This window comes from Neofelis nebulosa (genome assembly GCF_028018385.1).
Source record: "Neofelis nebulosa isolate mNeoNeb1 chromosome Y unlocalized genomic scaffold, mNeoNeb1.pri SUPER_Y_unloc_2, whole genome shotgun sequence".
NCBI lineage: Eukaryota > Metazoa > Chordata > Mammalia > Carnivora > Felidae > Neofelis > Neofelis nebulosa.
This window is the reverse complement of record NW_026691918.1, coordinates 203301-226547: the sequence shown is the minus strand read 5'-3', so window position 1 is coordinate 226547 and position 23247 is coordinate 203301. Positions and strand designations below refer to the sequence as shown.

General features: G+C 44.4%; 1 protein-coding gene across 4 annotated transcripts in view; it reads right to left on the bottom strand.

The window, feature by feature from the left end:
* LOC131503590 (gamma-taxilin-like) overlaps nucleotides 1-23247 on the bottom strand; it is a 49756-nt gene that overhangs the window by 19684 nt on the left and 6825 nt on the right. For all 4 annotated transcript variants that reach the window (XM_058715055.1, XM_058715052.1, XM_058715053.1 and 1 more), the window contains exons 2-3: nucleotides 14777-15080; nucleotides 12329-12420 (exon numbers count right to left, since the gene is read on the bottom strand). In XM_058715055.1, the coding sequence (XP_058571038.1) occupies nucleotides 12329-12420; nucleotides 14777-15065 (381 nt within the window). In that variant the 5' untranslated portion in view covers nucleotides 15066-15080. The remainder of the gene's footprint in view (nucleotides 1-12328; nucleotides 12421-14776; nucleotides 15081-23247) is intronic.

The window sequence follows — 23247 nt, the reverse complement described above, 5'->3', positions numbered from 1 at the left end:
TGACCCAAGCTGAAATCAGTGGCTTAAGCGACTGAACCACCCAGGCGTCCCAACTCAGCAAAAGTTTTTGACCCTCTTGTCTCCCTCAGCTGACTCAAGACAACTTAGATGGAGGAGCTGCTCCTGGAAGGAGCAATCTGCACAGATAACTACATTATGATAAGAACGAGGGGTGGAAGACAGGGATTGAAGGAGGGGAAAATAAGGAGGAATTCAGCAAAGCCTTTTTGTGAAAATTCCTATGCCCCATTGTCTGCAAACACTTTATCTACTCTTTATCTTTTTTCCTGTGATTTGCACACCTTCCCTTTGAAAGCCCAGACTCCTACCTGCTTCTCCTTAGTGCAGAATGATGTATGTCACATATATCCAGTCTTTCAATTTTGTGTTGGTGTGGAGTCCCCATGTATATGAAATTGAATTTGATGTTTTTTCCTGTTACTCTCCTCGTATCAATTTGATTCACAGTCCAGCTAGAAGGATCTTGAAGGGGACATGGAATTCCTTCCTCCCCAACAATGTTATGGAAGTTCACTCAAACAGAAAAGAAAAGAAAAAAAAAAAAAAACCCACCCTAGAGGAGCTAAGACGGAGGTGTGGTAGGAGGACCCTAGGCTTGCTTTGTCCCTCGAACACAGCTAGATAACCATCAAATCATTCTGAGTACCCACGAAAATGACCTGAGGACTGACAGAAACAAACTCCACAAGTAGAGAGAGACGAGAGGCCACACGAAGAAAGGTAAGAAGTGCAGAGACATGGTTTGGGAGAGAAACAGACTGCAGGTGCTGCAGAGTGCAGAGAACCCTAGTCACAAAGAAGGGTGAGAAAGAGGCACACTCAGGGGAAGACACAAGAACATTTCCCCAAAGGCACTCACTCCACAACGAGAGGGGGTGAATTTTGTGAGCTTTTGTAAACAGTGGGGTTCAAAGCCTGGAGTTTCACAGGTCCCCAGGATAGCTGGGATGGAGTTCTGAGGACGGTGCCCTACTCCTGGAGAGAAGACAGGCAAACAACTTCTGGGCAGATGGCATGTTCTAAGGATCACCTCAGTGGGCAGGGAGAGACTGCTGGTTTGTTTTGGAACACATCTGTGAGGCGTGGCATTGCCTCTGTGGAGACAGAGGAGCTGGTGGGCACCATTTCCTCTGCTCCTGAGCGGAGGTGCAGAGACACATCCTGAGGGCAGCTAACCACAACACTGCACAGCAGGCTTGCTCCAAATCCCACACCCTTGTGCTCTGGTGTGACTGCCCTTCTGTACCAAACCTGCATCTGTCGCAGCACAGCGAGAACCTTTCCCAGAGGACCGGTGCCCATCTCCCCAACACCAGGACCCTGAAGTTTGGAAGTTTAGAAGTCAGCAGAGCTGGCTGGGGTAAACCCCAAATGCACTGTGCTCCTCTGGGCCGGCAAGTAACGCGGAATAGACAGAAAGCAGCAATCTGAAAGACACCTAGACACATGAGGGGAAATTATTCACTCTTCTTGGGGGGGACTTCCCTGAGAGCATAAGCATGAACTCCTCTCTCCAGAAACAACGGACCTGGCTAGGTCCCATTTCTGCCCCCCCGCCCCCACCATAAGCCACTTCAGTAAATAGCACAGTGCCCACACAGTGGATGCCTGACCTGCTAACACCGAGTCCTGCCCCCCTGCACTCTGCTGGCACCGCTTCTGTGCATAGGAGCCGGTGCAGGGGGCGCCTCCCCCAGAAGACCAGCACACATCCCCCACACCCCACGTGTACCGACCATTGAGTTGTGCAGGACTTCAGTTCTAGTGGAACTAGCATCAGGTCTCTTTTACCATGCCTGCTTAAAAACTTACCCCACTCTGGCCAAGGACCCAACACTGTCCACTGCAGGTAAAGAGAGCATCTGCAGATGACTGGCCTGAGGGATAGAGCAGCCACAGCAGAGCAGCAGAGCACACCAAGCATACACCACAGACATTCCCTGAAGCATGAAGTCCCGCACACTATATGACTGGCTCTTCATAACGCCTTTAGTCTCACTGTGTGGGCACTGTGGGCACTGTGGGCACAGCAAACATATCAGGCTTTTCTAACACAGAGAAGAAGACAGAGACCTAGACAAAGTGCCAGGAAGAAGGAATTCATCCCCAAAGAAACAACAAGATAAGGTCACAGCCAGAGATCGAACCCAAGCAGATGTAAGTAACATGCCTGGTGGAGAATTTAAAGCAACAACCATAAGGATACTGGCTGGACTTGAGAGAACAATGGAAGACATCAGGGGCGCCTGGGTGGCTCAGTCGGTTAAACGTCCAACTTCGGCTCACGTGATGATCTCGTGCTCTGTGAGTTCCAGCCCGACGTCGGGCTCTGTGCTGACAGCTCGGAGCGTGGAGCCTGCTTTGGACTCTGTGTCTCCCTCTCTCTCTGCCCCTCCCTTGATCATGCTCGCTCGCTCTCTCTCTCTCTCTCTCTCTCTCTCTCAAATAAAGAAGTAAATAAGTAAGTAAATATATAAACAAACAAACATTAACAATTTCTTCTAGAACTTTTAGTAGAAGGGAGGAGGACATCAGGGAGGCCACCTTGATAAAACAGTTATAACACAATCATTCAGAAATGAAAAAATAAAATAACAGCTTCATAACAGGCTAGATGGAAGGACCACAAGGCCGGAAGAAGCAGACGGATGAACAAGTGATACGGAAGATAGAGTTATGGAAAATAATGAAGGTGACAGAGGAGAGAGAGAAAGAAGAATTGTGGGGATAGATTTAGGGAACTCAGTGACTCCATCAAATGTAATAACATTCATATACTAGGAGTCCCAGAAGAAGAGAGAAAAAAGAGGAGAGAACATTTATTTGAGGAAACAAAACATCACATTCAGTGATAGGGAAAAGACAGCGCGTCCACGACAGAACTCCCATCAAAATTAACAAAAGTAGGACAACACCAAGACGTACTGTAATTAGAGATACAAAACAATAGGGACAGAGAAAAAGTGTTAAACTCAGCAAGACAGGGGTGCCTGGGTGAGTTAGTCCTTGGAGCGACCAACTTTGATTTTGGCCCAGGTCATGATCCCCGTGCTGCCTGGCCTCACTATTCTGTGAGGGCCTCACTGTTCTCACAGCGGGGGATGTGAGAGTCCCCAGTGGAGGGAGGAGAGGTTGCAGTGGCGCCATTTCCCCTCCAGCACCAACACGGTGGGACTTCAGAGAGCAGTACTGCCACTGCCAGTGGAGGCAGGACCCGCTGACACCCCACCCTGTTCATCCGTGCCTGGCAACTACTTATTTACTGGGGAAGGAAGCAGGCATTCAAGTCCAAAAGGCACAGAGAACTCCCCTCAGAATCAACAAAAGCAGGTCAACACCATGACATATCATAGGGAAACTTGCAAAATATAAGGATAAAGAGAGCATTCTGGCAGAGAGGAGTTAAGATGGCAGGGCAGCATGGAGACCCTGAGTTTGTCTCATCCCTGAAATGCAGACAGATCAGCATCAAACCATTGTAAACACCTGGGAAAATTGGTCTGAGGATTAATGAAACAATCTGCATACCTTGAGCCTCAGAACTTGGCAGGTCTGTGGTGCAAAGAAGTAAACCGGGGTAGAGAAAAGCCATGGAGGGCAGGGAGCCATTCTGGCAGAGAGAGAGCAGAGAGGGAAAGAGAAAAGGGGGAGAGTGTGGGACATCGGGAGCGTGCAAGAAAAGAACTCTCCCTGAAAGTAGCTGGAGAGAGGGAGAGAGAAAAGGGTGAAAACACTCAAAGAGGACTGGACAACAAATCTGTTCCCTATCACCACTGATGGGGGGAAAGGAGAGCATTTCAACAGCACAGGATTGTGTTAACAGTGGAGCACGAGTCTGAAGTTTCAGAGCTCAGTACCTGGTGGTGCTCTGGTGACAAAGTAGGGAGAATCTCCCAGGAGCAGGCAGCGTGGCCTGCGGGGTCCACGTGCCACATGGGGAGAAGCAATTTCCCTGCGTGGAGAGAATCTGGTAGAGGCCATATGGCCTCCCCACGGGAAAAGACCCCACAGGCCCAGGAGAGCTGCCTCATTTGCTGGTATTGAGACAAAGACGCCAGAGTGCGGGGAAACCTGGCCCCAGCTGCGTGCTGTGATCCGAACCTTTGAGGGTGTGCTGGCACACCACTGTATTCTGGGACAAGTCGTCACCTGTCCACTGCTCCCAGATAACTGGCGTGTGTCCAATCCGGGGGAATCTCTGAAGCCTGGGGTTCTGAGACACAGTCCCATCGGAGATACAACTCTGGAGGGAAGTGCTGCCTGGCCGGCAGACAGCCTGGACACAGACAGTGTGGATGCAGGGAGTGGACAGAGGCCTGAGACAAAGGAGGGGTGCTTCCTCACGTGAGGGTACAAAATTCCCATTCCAGAGACTGGAGAGCTGAGTGAAGTCATTTTCTTCTCTAGCGTGCGTCCCCTCCCACACACACTCATCAACGCTACTGAGCTAAGCAGCGCCACCCAGCGGAAAACAAAGTCCACCCCCGCCCCGAGCCTGACCAACCTGTGTCCTCCAGACACATCTCCCAGAAGACCAGAACAAATCCCTCCACCGGTCAAGTCTGTGGACTATAGCGTACTGCAAAATTTCAGTTCTAGGGAAAAGTGGAGGCAACCCCACTCGGATTTCATTCCTTACGCTTCTTCATCTGTTCATTCTCTTTGCTTCTGTTTTTCTGATGTGTTCTGTTCTCTTTTGTTATGTTGGTTCCTTTTTCTTGCACACAGAAGGAACAATTTTTTTTTTAATTTTTTCAAGTTTAAAAAATTTGTTTTGTTTTCTTTAACGGTTTTATTCGACTTTACTATTTAAATTCTTTTTAATGTGTTCATTTTTTTAGCTCTTTTTCCTTTCTCTTTAGTCCCTTTTCTATCAAGCATCTCTTAACATGCAGACAGATGCATACCTAGGATCTAGCTTCCTTTAAATGATATTTTTGTTTTGTTTTTAATATTTTACTTTTAACTCTTTAAGTTATTAATTTATTTCTCCCTCCAACATGACAAGATGGAGGAATTCACCCAAAATGAAACGAGAAGAAATGACACCTAAGACGTAATCAACACAGATACATGTAAGATGTCTGAACTAGAATTCAAAGCCACAATTTGTAAGACTACTAGCTGGGGTTGCAAACAGCACAGAAGACACCAGAGGAACACTTTCTGCAGAGATAAAAGAACTAAAAGCTAATCAGGCCAAAATGGAAAATCCTATACCGAGATGCAATCAGGAATGGCTGTCATGACGGCAAGGATGGAGAAAGCAGAGCAGCAATTCAGTGATATAGACCGTAAGACTATGGAAAATAATGGAGCAGCAAAAGAGGTAGGAAACAAAAGCAAAAGATCACGATACAAGACTTAGGTGACTCAACCACTTGTTAAAGAGGAAGGACATTCACATCCTAGAAGTTCAAGAGGAGGAATAGAGAAAACAAGGGGCAGAAGGTTTATGTGAGCAAATTGTAGCAGACAACCTTCCTAATCCGGGGAAGGACACAGACATCAAAGTCAAGGAGCACAGAGAACTCCCATTAGATTCAATGCAAAATAACCAACTCCAAGGCATATCATAGTCAAATTCACAAAACACACAGACAAGGAAAGAATTATGGAAACAGCCATGACAAAAACAGTTCTTCACCTACACGAGGAAGCAGGCCAGGCTTACAGCATATCTGTCCACAGGAACTTGGCCAGCTATAAAGGAGAGGCAGGATACATTCACCGTGCTGAATCAGAAAAATCACGCAACCAAGAATGCTTTATCCAGAACTGCTGTCACTCAGAATGGAAGGAGGGATAGAGTATTCCGGACAAGCCAAAACTAAAGGAATCTGTGGCCACTAAACGGGCCCTGCAAGGAGTCTCTAGGAGGACTCTGTGAGTGTAGAAAGAAACAAAACGGAACAGAACAGAATGTAAAAGAAAACAAACAAACAAACAAACAAACAAACCACAAAACAGATCAAAAGCAACCAAAACCTAGAAAGGGCAAGAGAATTTCACCAAAAAGACCACCTCCACAATGGCACTAAATTCATGTCTAAAGGTAATGGACCCAATGCTCCAATCAAAAGGTAAAGGTAACCACTCTAAAGGCAAATGGACCCAATGCTCCAATCAAAAGACCCAGGGCATCAGAACGGATTTCAAAACAAGGTCCATCCAAATGCTGCCTACACAACTCTCATTTTAGACTAAAGACACTTGAAGATTGACAATGAGGGGATAGAGAACCACCTATCGTACTACTGGACATCAACAGAATGCTGGAGTGGCCACACCTGTATCAGACAAACTAAGCAGACCAAATAATTAAGGGGTCTATCCATCAAGAAGACCCAGCAATCGTAAATAGTTACGTCTCCAAGTGGGACCACTCAAACATGTAAGCCAATTAAGAACAAACAAAGAAAATCACGGATACTAATACCATGACTGTAGGGGACTTAAATACCCCACTACAACAATGGACAGATCATCTAAACACAAAATCAGCAAGGATACAATGGCTTTGAATGACAGGCTGGACCAGATGGACTCAGCAGATATATTCAGAACATTTCATCCTAAAGCAGAAGAATACACATTCTTCTTGAGTGCACCTGGAACATTCTCCAGAATAGATCACATACTGGGTCTCAAGTCAGCCCTCAACATGTGCAAAAAAGATTGAGCTCATACCATCCATACTTTCAGACCACAAGGCTATGAAACTTGTAATCAACCACAAGAAACAAGTTGGACAGCCCTCAGAAAGATGGAGGTTAAAGAATATCCTACTAAAGAATAAATGGGTTAACCAAGAAATTTACGAAACGATAAAGAAATACAGGGAAGCCAATGAAAATGAAAACACGGCAGTCCAAAGCCTTTGGGAGGCAGCAAAGGCAGACCTAAGAGGTTTGCAAATCAGCCGTATCTCGAGAAGCAAGAAAGTCCCCAAACACACAATCAAAACTTGGCCCCGAAGGCGCTGGAAAAAAGAACGGTGAATAAAGCCCAAAACCAGAAGAAGAAGGCAAATGATACAGAGTAGAGCAGAAATCAATGATATCGACTGATCAACGGACCAGTAGAACAGATCAACGAAACTAGGAGCTGGTTCTCTCAAAGAACTAACAAAACTAATAAACCCTAGACAAAAATAAAAAATAAAAAGGAAAGGACTCAAAAAATAAAATCAGGAATAAAATAAGAGAGATGACCATCAGTACTTCACAAATACAAACAATGATAAGAGAATATTATGAGCAGTGATATGCCAACAAATTGGGCAATCTGGAAAAACGGACAGACTCCTAGAAACATGTAAACTACCAAAACTGAAACCGAAGATATAGACAATTTGGACAGACCCATAACCAGTAAGGAAACTGAATCGTAGTCAAAACTCTCACAACAAAAACATTCCAGGGCCGGATGGCTTCCCAGAGGAATTCTACCAAACAGTTAAAGAAGAGTTAATACCTCTTCTTTCAAAGCTGTTCCAAAAAGTAGGAACGGAAGGAAAACTTCCAAATTCATTCCATGAGGCCAGCATTACCCTGAAAAATGCTGTTTCGAAGGCGCAGATGCACCCAAATGTTTATAGCAGCAGCACTCTCAACAACTGCCTATCTAGGGAAAGAGCCCAGGGAGGGAGGGAAGAAAGGAAGGGAGGGAGGGAGGGAGGGAGGGAGGGAGGGAGAGAGGGAGGGAGGGAGAGAGGGAGGGGAGAGAGAGAGAAAAGAAAAAAATGAAAGAAGAACAGAAAAAAAAAGAAGAGAAAAGAGAAGAAAAGCAAAGCCAAGCCAAGCAAAGCAAAGAGAAGAAAGAGAAAACCGAGGCAAGTATTTGGAAAAATCTTAAAACCTATATCCCAAATGTCTCTTGGGGGGAAAAAAATGGATCCCGATTTACATGTCAGACCTAAACCTGTACATGTCTTAGAAGAAAACTTGGGGAGGGGCGCCTGGGAGGCGCAGTCGGTTAAGCGTCCGACTTCAGCCAGGTCACGATCTCGCGGTCCGTGAGTTCGAGCCCCGCGTCAGGCTCTGGGCTGATGGCTCGGAGCCTGGAGCCTGTTTCCGATTCTGTGTCTCCCTCTCTCTCTGCCCCTCCCCCGTTCATGCTCTGTCTCTCTCTGTCCCAAAAATAAATTAAAAACGTTCAAAAAAAATTAAAAAAAAAAAAAAAAGAAGAAGAAAACTTGGGGAAATGCTTCATGCCATTGTATTTGACAGGGATTCTTGGACTGACGCCAAAAGCACAGAAAGGGAAAAAAAATAGCTTGACTTCATGAAAATTGAATATGTTGTGCATCAGAGAATACCATTAAGGGAGTGAAAAGGCAAGTGACAGAACAGAAGAAAGTATGGTGAAATTACGTATCATAAGATATTAACACCCACAACTTATAGGCAGTTCCTAAAGCACAAGAACAAAATAACAACCCAATTTAAAGATGGGCAAAAGACCTGAATAGACATGTCTCCAGAGCTGACCAACACATCGCCAATAAGCACATTAAGAGATGCACACTATCACTAATCCTTACAGAAAGCAAACAAAACCACCGAGTAAGACACCATCTCACAACCATTACGATGGCTCTTATTAAACAAACAGAAAACAACAAATATTGGCAAGGCTGTGGCCTAATGGGATCTATTCTGGAGAAAGTTCCTTGAGCTCTTGAAAGAAGGTGTGTTCTGTTGCTTTGGGATGCAATGTTCTGTATATAGCTTTTAAGTCTGCTTGTTTTATTGTGCTGTTTAAGGTCAATATTCCCTTACTGATTTTCTGTCTGGATGATTGGTCCATCGATGTAAATAGGGTATGAAAGCCCCTACTGTCATTGTATACTTATCTATTTCTCCCTTTAGGTCTGTTAATGTTTGTGTTCTCTATGTGGGCGCTCCTATGTTGGGTGCATAGATACATAAACATGTTAGGTCCTCTGCTGGACTGACGGATTTTTCATTATGATATGCCCTTCTTTGTTCTTACACAGTTTTTATTTGTCAGGTTATTTTGTCTGATGTGACCATAGGTACCCCAGCTTTGTTTTGGTTTTCATAAGCATGGGATGTCTTTTCCCATACCTTCACTTGTGGTCTGTGTGCATCCTTCCATCTTAAGTCATTCTCTCACAGGCCGCATATAGATGACTGTTGTTTTCCAAGTCCATTCAATCACTATGTTTTTTTGATTAAACAATTTAGTCCTTTTACACTTGGAGTAGTTATGGATAGGTCTGTACTCGCTGCCGGCTGTTTTGTACTTACTCTGTTTCTTTTCCTCTTGTCCAGCTCTCTGGGGTTTGATGAGTTTCTTAAGTGGTATGCTTACATTCCTTTCTCAACGTCTTTTGGTTATCTACCACAGATTTTTGTCTTGTGATTACCAAGAGGCTCCCGCATAACATCGTGTGTGTGTGTGTGTGTGTGTGTGTGTGTGTGTGTGTGTGTCTATTTTGTGTTGTAACAACTTAAGTTAGGATGCATTCTAAAGCTCTACATTTTAATTCTTTGCTCATGTTTCGGGATGTTATGGCACATTCAAAAAAACACCTTCTATCGTGTGTGTTCTCTCCGTGATTATTGTAGTAGTTATGGCTAGTTTTACCACTTTTCCCTTTTAACTTTCAAACGAGGTTTAAAGTGATGAAGCCCCTGCCTTTATAGCCTTTCACCGTGAGCAGTATGATTTATACTTCCACGTTGTGTTGCTGATTGGTGTCCTTTCTTTTCAGTTTGAAGGACTTCCTTTTACAGTTTTAGATTTCACATCTCCAGGATATCCTTTACCTCTCCTTCACTTCTGAATAACAGCGTTAGCCTGGTGGGTATTCTTAGTTAGTCACAAGTGTTTTGTTTGTTTCCTTTCAGAACTTTGAGTATATCATGTCACTGACTCTGGCCTGCAGAGTTTCTGCTGAAATACCTGCTGATAGGCTAACAGGGTTCCCTTGTATGTAAATTGGGTTGGTTTGGTTTTGGTTTTGGTTTTGTTCCCTTGCTGCTTTACAAGAATCTTTGTCTTCAACTTTTAACGTTTTAAGTACAGTGTGTCTCAGTGTGGATGTCTTTGGGTTCATAATATTTGCAACTGTGCTTCCTGAATCTCAAGGTCTGTGCTTCCTGGATCTCAAGGTCTGTTTCCTTCCCCGGGTTAGGGGGGTTTTCAGCTATTTTTTTAAGTAAATTTTCTTCCTCTTTCTCACTTGGTTCTCCACTTGATGTTGTCCCGTAAGTCCCTTTAGCTATCTTCACTTTTTTCCCATTTTCTCTTTGCTCTCTGATGGTGAGCTCCACTGCTTTTGCCAAAAAGTTTACCGACCCTTTCTTCTACCTCACTTGGTCTGCTGTTGAAACTCTCTGGTGTATTTTTCAGTTCAGTTAATTGCATTCCACTGCTCGACCACTTCTCTTTGGCTTTTTTCTTTTTTCTTTTCTTTTGTGTTTTCGATCTCTTTGTTAAAGCGCTCACTGTTCTCATCCATTCTTCTCTCAGGTTTGGTGAGCACCTTCATGACCACCACTTGGGACACTTAACAGAGAAATTACCTATTCTGTTTCATTAAGGCTTTGTTTGTTTGTTTGTTTGTTTTCCCGAGGTTGTATCTTGGTGTTTCTGCTGGAACACACTCCACTCTTTCTTCATTTTTCCAGACTCCCTGTGTCTGTTTCTATGCAACAGTTGAGGCAGTCACCCCTCCCAGTTTTGAGGGGATGCCTTGAGTAAGAGGAACCGCGGAGTTCAGCAATGCCCTAGGTCTTGGTTGTCTCTCAAACCTTCAGGATTGTCAATGGCCTATTTTGCCCTTCATAAACACACATGTTCAGTGTGCCAAGACCTGTTGGGGTCCCAATGTAGGCGGATCTCAGTGAGCATTGAGATCTGTACTAATTGGAGTACAGCCCCAGGTAACACATTTTAAAATACGCAAATATATGCAGTTCTGTAGGACCAGAAGCAGAAGCTTCCATCTGGCTGTTTCCCAGAGCAGATGTGTAGCTCTTGCCTTTCCTGACGTGGCAATCCCCAACAACTCTGATTGCTGCCATCTTTGCATCTGGACCGTGTGTAGGCCATTCAGAGACGCTCTAGGCCATTCCTGCTTCTCCACAATTTTCAGAAGGTGCCAGATTGCTAAGTGGGGTATACTTGTGCCACTTGGAGCGGTAGTAAGTACAATTGTTCCAGCTCTATACTTAGAGTCAGTAATTCAGAAAAGAGTAACGTGTATGCTACAGAGCGGATGCTTTCAAACAGATGTGAATGGACAAAAGTCATCACTGGTAATTCACACAGACACTTCACAACCCACGAGAATTTCCGCATTTACCTTGGAACCAACAATTCTAAAACATTCCTGCCACGATTCTTCAAAATGTCCTATCCCATTCTTCACTTTTTTTTAACTTTTTTTTTTTAACATGTATGTATTATTGAGAAACAGACAGAGACAGAGACAGAGCACGAGCCTGGGAGGGACAGAGAGAGGGGGAGACATAGAACCCGAGGCAGACTCCAGGCTCTGAGCTGTCAGCACAGAGCCCGACGCGGGGCTCGAACCCACGAACCGTGAGATCATGACCTGAGCCGAAGTCAGAGGCCCAACCGACTGAGCCACCCAGGTGCACCGCCGCCCCTCCCCCCACCCCCTGCATTCTTCACTTTTAAACTGATGGCAGAGTTTCCTTGTTGAGAATGTTTCCATATACCCAAGGTGAATGCTACTTGAAATAACATGGGCCACAGACCAGAACAAACTCTTTATACAAGTCAGTTTCTTTGGAAGATGCAATAAAAATAGAAAATTAAAAAAATAAATAAAAATAAAAATACAGTGCCTGGCATATAGTGGATGCTAAGGAAATATTTTCCCGAGAAATAGTACTGTTTTACTACACTACTTCACAACACTCAACTTCAGTCAAATGGTTAAACACTTTTGAATCTAACCGTGTTTCAGGTCTACACTTTCTTAATCTACATATAGAAAATCATATCCTCCCAACTGTCAGGCATCTAAACGTATGATGGAAATGCTGACCTAGGAATGCCAGAGCTGCCTGAGTTTTAGGAAAGCTATTCCACATCCCAGAGACTACTAAAATGCTGTATATCTAAGCATACCATAAAATGAGGCCATACAATCAACCTAAGTCTCAAGGAATTAGATTCTTACCCTCAATTTTGTAATGAAAAACAACTTTACATTTAAAACCATTCAAAATCACATCTCATAAGCTTATCAGGCACACGCACCTTTCATTATATTTTATACGGGCTTTGCACCCTTAATACTCACAAGATCAGCATATGTCTTACAGAGAGCTGCCAGCTTCTCCTCTGGAGTTGAAAGAGTGTTTAAGGCTTGCATCAATAGTAACACTTCTTTTCCTGATGGTCCAAAAGGAATGGAGAAAAAAAAAGTACCAGAAGGATAAAATTAATCCAATCTGTCAATTCTACATAAAAATTATGTTCAGCTATCCAGATTATGATTTAAGGGGACATTAGATACAGGCTCACCAGTAAATCAGTGAAACTATTTTCAAATTCTTAATTAGAAGGGGTCAGCCTCCTCCCTGCCCCACATCGCTTCACTTAATAACTAACACTGCTAGTGGTCAGCTATTTGGCACTGACACTGTAAGAACACCACTGAATGAAAGTGTAAATACTCTAACTTAGGGGCGCCTGGGTGGCGCAGTCGGTTAAGCGTCCGACTTCAGCCAGGTCACGATCTCGCGGTCCGTGAGTTCGAGCCCCGCGTCAGGCTCTGGGCTGATGGCTCGGAGCCTGGAGCCTGTTTCCAATTCTGTGTCTCCCTCTCTCTCTGCCCCTCCCCCGTTCATGCTCTGTCTCTCTCTGTCCCAAAAATAAATAAAAAAACGTTGAAAAAAAAAAATTTTTAAAAAAAATAAATACTCTAACTTAGCCACTGGTTCCAGATTAAGACATTTTACAAAGGGTAGGAATGTCTTCAAAAGCTTTCTGCTAGCCAAGTACAAGTATTCAAGGAAGTTTAAGACTACCTAAAGCGCACATAATCCACAGGGACACACACTTTTTCCAGTGACCAATGTGACTTATGACTGTTTCCTGGTGATTTACCAAGGATACTCTGGGTGCTAATCAAGATTAGGGCCAAGAAAAAGAAGTGGAAAAAAAAAAATAGCTCTTTCCTTGGGGAGTTTTACAAGGATACTTTAATAACTGTGCCAGGGATGGGGCGACTGGGTGGCTCAGTCGGTTGAGCGTCTGCCTTCGGCTCAGGTCATGATCTCGCGGTCCGTGAGTTCGAGCCCCGCGTCGGGCTCTGTGCTGACAGCTCAGAGCCTGGAGCCTGCTTGGGATTCTGTGTCTCCCTCTCTCTCTGCCCCTCCCCTGCTCATGCTCTGTCTCTCTCTCTCTCTCTCTGTCAAAAATAAATAAACATAAAAAAAAAAAAATTTTTTTAACAGAGAAGAATGTGCCAGGGAGAAGCGGTAGCTGAGGTAAGTGGGGGCAAGCAAAGGGTGCTTCAAACTAAGTGATACGCTTCCTTCTGTACCCTGCGGGTAGGTACCTTTTTATTTTCTGAATTGTTCCCTCTTGTATGTAGGACGTTTCATTTTAAAAATCTGAAGACAACTTTAATAGTTGTCTTAAATTTAATAACTTAAATTAAGTTAGATAACCTTAATATTTTACAAACAACTATGCATGGGAAAGAGGAGGAGGAACAGGCTGACTTCAAAAAATACTCTGCTATGATAGCACACACAATTTCCGTAGTGAAACCATTTCTCAGTCTGTTCAAGGACAAATACAGAGGGAATACAATTACCGAATGTGTAAGAAGTAACAGTCCATGTCAACTCTAATTTTATGAAGGTTTTAAACTGTAACCATTTAAAACTATTTAACAATTTTAACCTGAAGCTATAATTTACACACATTGGTGGAGTGATGGGTTCTGAAGACACCTGTCTTGTTGGCGAGGAATTTTAAATCCTTCTCATATTCCTGTAATGTTAAAGTCCTACAGGGTGCTCAAAAGCGGATTTTTAACAATTCCAAGTTATAGGCAGGTACAGAACTCATGCAAATCAAACCACGTAAACGTTACATACAGTAGGAATTTTAAAAATTGAGAAGCAACCCGTAAGGCCAAGTAGGCGTTTTAGATTTTATTCCTCAAATGTAACATACCACATTCTAAGCCCTAACCTGTCAAACTAACAGAGCAGGAGGGAGAAAGCACACCCTGAAAAGCATTCTTGTGAGCCTGCCTTCTACGCCACAGAAAACATACACCGTTTCCAAATTTTAGTGAATAGTCTTTTAAATAAACTGAGCACATACAGAGTTCTCGCAGTAATTATTGGTCAGATTTCCACTCCACTCCACTCCACTCCACTCCACTCCACTCCACTCCACTCCACTCCACTCCATTCATTTAAAGGGTTAAATACAGGGCAAAACAACAGCACTGCTGCCCAAAGGCCACAAACTTTTTCCCCCAAAAAACAATTCTTGATTATTTGCAGAGAAATAATGTGATTCCTATGACCAGGCTTCCTACCTTGTCATATTCTCATCCTGATTATAACTGCCAACCTGTTCCAAGAACACAGAGGTGTGTTTGCACCTAACCACATCTTAAGACAGACTTAAAACAGACTATGTTCTGTCATTACCTGTGCTGCAGAAAGGCTAGGTAAAATGAGTAGCATGTGAAAATGTCCAAGCACTGAGCAGAAATTATTACCTAAGGTTTTTCCTTTGTTCCTGTTGCACTGTGAATCTTGCTGATCATCAGAAGGATCTCTTCCACCATCTGGCCCAGGAGGCTCCATTCTTGACTCTTGCGTGCAGTACACTGGGTTCACCAAATTCCTGTTCTTTCTTACACAGTTACTGTCTTCATCCTCTTGCAAGGAATGCCTGCTACTTGCGCGAGCAAAATTTGAGTCTTGGTGCTGAAGAGTATCGTTCGATTGAGAGTCACACAACCTATCTGCTTTCACCCCTAGCCTGCAAATTCTAGATTCATCCATTGTGCCACTCACAAACTAGAAAGAATGAAGAGGGGGAAAAAGAAATTTTAAAAAGGGCCATGGAAGGGGCTAAATCAACTGTAATGAAGGAAGGGGAACTATGCAGTGCATAAGAATACAGTTTTCCATCCTACATTGCTCATGTCTAAACACACTGTGTACTTTTCGTATGTGGTACAATCAGTGGGCCCATCATCATTTCACAGTTTTTTTCCCCCCTCCTTTCACAGTTGTTTACAAAATAGCAATGCCATTTAGAATCAAAGGAGGCAAAGAGTTGGGAAGGACTACCATAATGGTAGAATAGAAAACCCCGAGGCTCTGTCCCTCCAGCAAGTAACATGCTGGCAGAATCCACCAGAATCAACTTCTGCAGAACTCTGGGACCTTCTCAAAACTTACAACACAAACACAAAATAAAACTTATAACCCAAACGGAAGGCTGAGCGAATGAAAAAGCAGCTGTCTTGCAGCAGGAGAGAGCACTGTGGGATTTTAAACTTCCCACCAACCATTCCCTATACCCTACGTCAACAGTGACCATGGAGGCGGCAGCCCACACTCTTAGTGCCAGAGGGAACAACGCAGACATTATTTTCAAAGGATCGTGGTCCCAGTCAACCTTTCTGGCAGGTCTCTGAGAACCGTGTACGTAAGTTTGCCTCTGTTTTACTCTGGGGAGAGCTGTCCCAAGACTGAGGTAGCTTCCCAGGATGCTCTGGATACAAACATCCCAGCCACAAGTATTAACTTCAGCGGCTGGGTGTATGGAACAACAATCAGGAAAAAGGAAGTGAGAGAGAGAGACAAGCTAGAGGAGAGAGAAACTGGGAAATGAGATGATGATATAGGCTTTTTAAAAGTTCTGGCATCCGTCTGGCCTTCATGTAGAAGTGAAAGCTAACGTGTGAAAGCAAAGTTATCAACAGCCTGGCTACGCCGTTCAAAAGCAAGTGGAAACATGTCTTGTGTACTGATGGGGGGCCACCCTCTCCCTCTTCATGTCCTCTGATTTCTTCCTGTGTACCCTGACTTTAGCCACCTTAAGGAGGAGGATGGCTAGGGTCGGGAGTAAGGATTCCCCATCCCCCAATGGAAGCCAAAGGCCATACGCCTGCATCCCAGCATGCTGGTGTACCGTGGACAACAGAGGGACTCAAACTTTTATGTCTCTGTTTGGAAACAGCTACTGAAGTCACTGCCCCCATCTGAGTCTGTTCCATTGATTGCAATTGGGGCACACTTCACAGATCAAGGAAGTGAGACAATCAGCCATGGGCTTATTCAATGTACTGATACTGCGCTGCCCTAATCTGAATGTATGCTTCAGATTACTCTACAAATACATGTATACATCGGATATAAAGTGTAATATGCTGCCAGCGGGGATTCTGTCATTTGGGGAACCCACAAGTAAGTGCTTTTGGCGTCCACAAATCCTAATGACTCCTTTATGTTACAAGTCTCTGTGATAAGGCAAGCAATGGGCAAGCCTACCTCACATACCCGGTGTATCCTTTTGAAAAGCACCAATTATCTTGTCCCTGGGCTCCTGCAAACACTGAAGACTTATTCCAAGATGCTCTCCTGACTCTCTGGCCTGATATTCTCCTTTCGGGGTGGGTGAACTCAGTTTTTAAGACTAACAATGTAGGAAAAGCCCAACAGGTTTCATGTAACAAACTGAAATGGCCGACTCGAGGACTTAGTCAGCCAAGTCCCACCTCTACTTTACACAAAGAAGTGTTTGTTGTCATTCTGGAGGTCTGTTGCCTGAAGCAAAGCCACTGGCCCAGTGGGATTCAGAGGGGCTCTCCAAATTCCTGTTTCCTCTCCAAATCTCCAGTGTACCCGGTGACCTGGTTACAATGAAACCGAATGGCCGCAGCTGGCTGTGCTCGCTGTTTTGCCTCAGCACAAATTATGAAGAACCAAGAATGGACATGGCTGCTGCGTTAGGTGGAGTGAATTCAAGGTAACTCCTACTGCTCTGCTGCTCTGGCCTATACCTTATCTCTCCCCGGTAAGACTTGTTACGGCTCACTACTTGGTCTTCAACTTAGAAAAAAAAGACAGACTGGTAGATTAAGGACCTCTTCTTTAGCACCACGGAATGGGGAAATCAATCAAACCCACTAAATGAATCATCTGGGTTATTCACGTAGATGCCCATGGTGAGAGTGAAAGCAAGCTGTGGATCAAGCCTGCACCACCCAGACTGCCGCCTTTGCTACAGGCGGAATTACGCTCACTGACTGCACGGATCATGGCAACATGTACACCACCATCGTAGACTGGGCACCAAGTAAAACATTCTGTTTCTGATTCTGTTACCATTGTATGCTAGGCTTGTGACACAGGCTGAGAGTTGACCCAGTTGTCTCCAGATTGGGAAGGCCACAGCACACAGGGCACTGAGTGTACCTCCTGCTGGAAGTCTGAGTACCGCTGACCTTTGAACTATTGCCAGGGCTACTGGTCTCGGGTACCCCACGGCTACCTCCTTTTCAGGTTGTGGGGTTGCCACTCCACTCTGATCAGCTGACTCTCACCACAGCAACGAAGCCCTTGCCCTAATCGATCCTGTGATCACCTCCTACAGATGACCTGTGATCTGACAGTGGCACACCCCTTATCAAAGACCCACTAAGAATGCAGCGACGGTCCGGGTACGCCTTGTACCACCCATGTTCCCCCATCATCCATAGGCACGTAGTATTACTGGGAGTTAGGACTGCCCCTCAAAAGCCATCTCAACAAGATTCCCAACAGGTGCCAGGGTAGCGCAGTCAGTTAAGCCTCCAACTCCTGGTCTCAGCGCAGGTCTTCTTCATCTCAGGGTCATGAGTGCAAGCCCCACAATGGGCTCCATGCTGGGTTCCTAATATTACCTCCCCACCTTGTCCTTATCTACACACCTTGGAAATGCGAGTTGGGCCAGTGAATGCAGCTGCCCCCAGAAAGGGATCATCCCCTCTGTCTCCTCCCGGGTAATCATCATCGGGGCCAATGCGGCAGAAGAAATTCAAAGAATCCTGACCATAGCATTCTTAGGCTGATGCTTGCCTCATTCCCCCGACAGTAAAACCGAGTCACCCAGGGGGAACACTCTCCAGGTACCAAATGGGGCCTAGAGGATTCAAACGTTGCATCAGCTACCTGGAGTCTCTTGTGGGACTGACGTGGTCCTCGATCACAAGGATGATGGCGTACACTGTTGAGTACAATGCCCAAGGGATATCCCTAGGGTGATAGTCCACACCGGTCAAAGAGGAGAGAATGCATCTCTGTGCCGTTTATACAACTTACCTCAGCCCTGAAGTACCTAACCTTTCTGGACAAAAGGACTGCCACAAGTAGGGGATGACTGGACAAAAGGTAAAGATGTATCTCCTGGAAATACCGGAGATATTTTTGCGGCAGTTACCAAAATGTACGCATTGAGGCAGGAACGGGTTAGGCGAAGGGGTGCTGGGGGTGGGGGGAAGGAAGAGCTCCTTGGACTGGACACACTGCTGAATGTGCCTTCCAGCCAGACAGCTCATGACAATTTGACTGCAATTTAAATGGATGTAGCTAGCAGGGGATGTCCCCGAACCTGCATCTCCCAAATAAAATACATGTGTACCTCACTGAGTGTCTGCCCTGCCTTCCTTCCTCTTAGGCATCACCAGCTCATTCCAGGGGCAGAAAAATGCCATCCTCCCGATGTCATGGACTGGCCTCGGGCAGGCCATTCAAAAAGGGGATATAATTCAATTACTTACCTGCAAACTCTAAGACTCACCGGCTCTCTAGGGAGTTATGCTGTCAAGCACTCTGAACTTGTGCCACTTGGGGACACTGATTGAAGTCCTCCCTGGGAAGCTCCAAAATCATAAACAACACTTTCTTTCCAAAGGTACCATGTGTACCTCGTCTTTCACGGAAGTTGTGCACTAATTTGTGTCCCTCAAGCGTCGTCTATCTTAGCGGTGGTCATAATGGATCACCAAGTGTTTAAGTCATAACAGATCATCAAGTGCTGAAGTGTTTATATATATATATATTTTTCAACGTTTTTTATTTACTTTTGGGACAGAGAGAGACAGAGCATGAACGGGGGAGGGGCAGAGAGAGAGGGAGACACAGAATCGGAAACAGGCTCCAGGCTCCGAGCCATCAGCCCAGAGCCTGACGCGGGGCTCGAACCCACGGACCGCGAGATCGTGACCCGGCTGAAGTCGGACGCTTAACCGACTGCGCCACCCAGGCGCCCCAGTGCTGAAGTGTTTAAATACCACTAGTACTCATGTAGCCCTCAGACAACTGTGAAGTGCTCTCCAAAATGACGCTAGCTTTGGTTCCTTGCAGGAACCCACCCGAGAACAACTAACTCCACACGTAGGTGGGTTTATGCCCACAGCGCAGGTAGTTTTATCCCCACAATGGAAGTCATTCACGAACCAAAGGCAGTCTGAAATCTGTCCACAAATTTAGTTGAAATGATCAACAAATGGCTTCAAGGGAGTCTCACCTCCCTGGCCAGAGTTATTAATGATGACAAAATTGCCCTAGACCTCTTTCTTGCGGACCACTTGTGAGTGTATCTTGCCATGCCTCAGGCCAGTGGAAAGGTCAACACCGGGCCCCATCCGGCTTTCTGATGGTCTATGAGACTTCCTCAGCCAGTTACAGCAGGGCAGGGTTGAAGTTAATCCTGCCACTTGGGCTCTTCCTCATGCTTGGAGTCCTGTTGATAGTATCCTATGAGATAGACTGGAAAAATCTGGTCCTGGGCTATGCTGGTCAGAGTGAACAAGTGTGGCCAATGGGCACCCAACAGAAGATTCACCAGAACCTACGACAGTGTTTCTGCCTCTCTTGTGGGCAGAGACACGACACACCTCCTGTCTTTGTTTCAGACTATCTTTTCAAGGATGCCCTGGGGAAAAAAATAAGAATGGCATCTACTTCTAAAGCAACGGGCAGATTTGCTTACTGCCTACGTTTCCAGTTGCTGCTGTAACAAAGGGCCACAAACTCAGTGGCTCATTTATTATCTTATATCCCTTCTTGAGGCTCTGTGGGAGAATCCATTCCCTTGTCTTTTCTGGGGGCTACCTGTGTTCTTTGGCTCGTGGCCCTTTTTTGCATGTTCAAAGCCAGTAATAGCAAGTTAAGCCTCATGCATAATGCTTCCCCCCCCCCCCCGCCCCCCACCACCTCGCCACCGACTCCTCTCCCCGTCTCCCCGTCTTTCCTTTGCAAGGATCCTTGCAGTTTCACTGGGCCCATCCGAAGACTCCCTCAATATCCTAACCTATGCCGCCGCATCTTTGCCAAGTCCCTTTGGACAATGAGGTCATTCATGAGTCCTGCTGAAGACATGGGCGTCCTTGAGCAGGCACTGTTCCTCCCACCACACTGCCCATTATTAACGAGTCAGATCCCCTAAACCTAGCATTACTCTTCTGAAATGCAAACATCATCTGCTTCTCTTTACACCACCAGGCTCAGGAGACAGGTGCGTGCATGCGGGCCCTCAGGTAAATGCAATTGTAAAAAACTCTTCTTCTGTCTCGAGGTTTCTCCCCGTATTCATAAAATACTGCCAAGTTATCCGTTTGCAAGTAAAGTAAAATCTCTGGCCCTCCACAGTTTCTAGTTACCATGATTTTTCAGATTTGGGTATCTGCCCGATATTTTCTAGAAAATGAATGAAATAAGCCCGTCAGGATAAACAACAGAATTTGTCGCAATGGGAAAACTTCAAACTTTCAAATGCAAATCAGAATTTTGGATAATTTCAGTCAGTCACCATGACTCCAGCAGCTTCCCAGTACATAATGGCTTTTCTGCTGAGAGTGACAATGATATCAGCAAGTATGATTGCCTAATATTGGACAACAACATTTGGAAGAAGAATGTACGTCAGTGAATTCAGTATTTTCCACATGACAAGGCATTACAAGATGACTGAAAGGTATAGGATCCATCTGAACCATGAAATACAGCACTGGGTTTTCACAGGACCCATTAAAACTTTTTGGTAGCACTGTAGACTCCAAACTGGAGTCCTTGGTGCTTTTTAAGGAGTTTTAAAAATAAAATTAAGTAATATTTAGATAACTTCTTAGGCCGAAGAAATTAAGAACTGCCGCCCTCAGGTGTAAATAAGGACACACACAAGACGATGGCAGGAATAAAAACATAATCTAAGAAGAATTTGTACCTTACAAATGATCTGGCAAATCCAATTTTAGGGAAAATGCCCTGGCACTACGTGGGACCACAGGACCAACCACTTCCTTCTTGGTCAACTATAACTTATAAGTAAGTTATATTTATTTTTTAAGTGACTGGCATTACCGAGCCAGGATAATCCAAATAGGAGGTGAGGAAAAATGAATCCTAAGCATTTCCCCTTGCTCTTCACTGCTCTGATTAAACCATCTGGAACAGTGATATAATCCCTCATTTAATACTCAGAAATCCTTTCCAGGCAGGTATAATGAACAGTCTCGGTGATGAGCAACTTTAAGAAGTCTGTCCGTGTACAAGAACCAAAGATATGGACAAATAAAAATGCATTATCATTATGACCTATCACATTCTGAAGAGTAAGTTCTTCTGAAAGTGGTAATTGAGCTCTGGTAGGCAATAATACATGGACAAAATAACTTAGTAGGAGTTACTACAAATACTTCCTGCTGGCAGGCAAAGCATCTGGGAGAAGAAATATAAGTGCTAAATATAGGGATGAAGAAATCTAATTTTCTGCAGCACTGAAGAAGCCAAAATTGACCAAAATAGTCTGGCAAACGGTCTGTTATGAAAAGGGTCTTATAGAGTTTCTAGTTTTATAATCTCCATGCTAGTAGTATACATACTAGTAGATTCCTTATAGACGAATTCTAAAATGACAGTATATATTAGACTAAGTACTTTGCCTTTTAAAACAATCACAGAGGGTTATATATTTCAGATTTCATACCTGTGGCGGTTTTGTCTCTAAAACTACGATGAGCTAAAAACCACTTCTAGCTCTAACTATATATAATTCAATGACTATTTGTACTCTGAGAGATACAGGTACAAATCTATATTGATATTGGCAGCCAAATAATCAGGAATCCAAAGATTTTAACGTCCACTGAAATATGCTTGGACCTGACCTATTTTGCAGAGTGGCAGGGGTTGAGTCACACAACTAGCATCTTTAAAGCCAGAGAGTCCTAAAATATAAGATGGTCCTCTACTTTTGTGGGTTAGCTAAGTGCATCATCTGTGTCCCAATTTTCTGAAGCCACCTTTCTCCAGCTCCATGTGGACCAATCATCATGCCATTTTGAAACATCAATGCTTTTTTTATTTGTCCTACTTTCCCAGACCACTTTAGCATTTGTTAACACACAACTGTGGACTTTCTTCAACAGAACTTACAGTGAATGGGTCTCTCTACTTCACACTTCAAACAATGGTCAACCTGTAATTTACCTAAGTTACACTTTGAGGTGCTTTTTCCGAGAATTCCAGTGCACCCATACCTCCAAATCTGTATCTAACGTCCAGGTGGGGCTCAAATGAGTGAAACCACAGGTATGAAGCCTAGACGGTTCACAATCCACCTGGTCTCTAGATCTCACGAGATTTCTGACACTTCCTAATCACATCCCACCCTTAATTAAATTTACTTTCATTTAGTAAAACTATTACTCATTTACTTGCCACCAATATTTGCTCACACTCAGCAAGAAGGCTTTGCCCTTTATACCCTTAACAACTGAGGACTGTGCTAATAAGAGACAGCATGAGACATATGGGACAGATAATGGTCTTAGAGCCAAAAGAGCCCAATATTTTAACATATCTCTTACCACATCCTGTGCAGCCATGGTGAGAGCTAAACACTCGTTACCTCATCTGTAAACTGGATGGACAGTACCTACCTTATAGAGTTGTGAGAAAATTTGCTATGATCAATATAAACTGCTGGCCCACTGCGGAACTACTGTAATAATTTGTGAATGAGGGATTCTGTAAGATGCATGCTATGTTAGCTTCTTATTACTGTTGTTAACAAGTTACTATCAACCTAATGCATTAAAAATTCACATTTATCATCTTACAGTTATGAAGAACAGAAGCTCTCAGGCCTCCTTCTCGAGGCTCTCAAGGAGATTGTTTTCACACCTTTTCC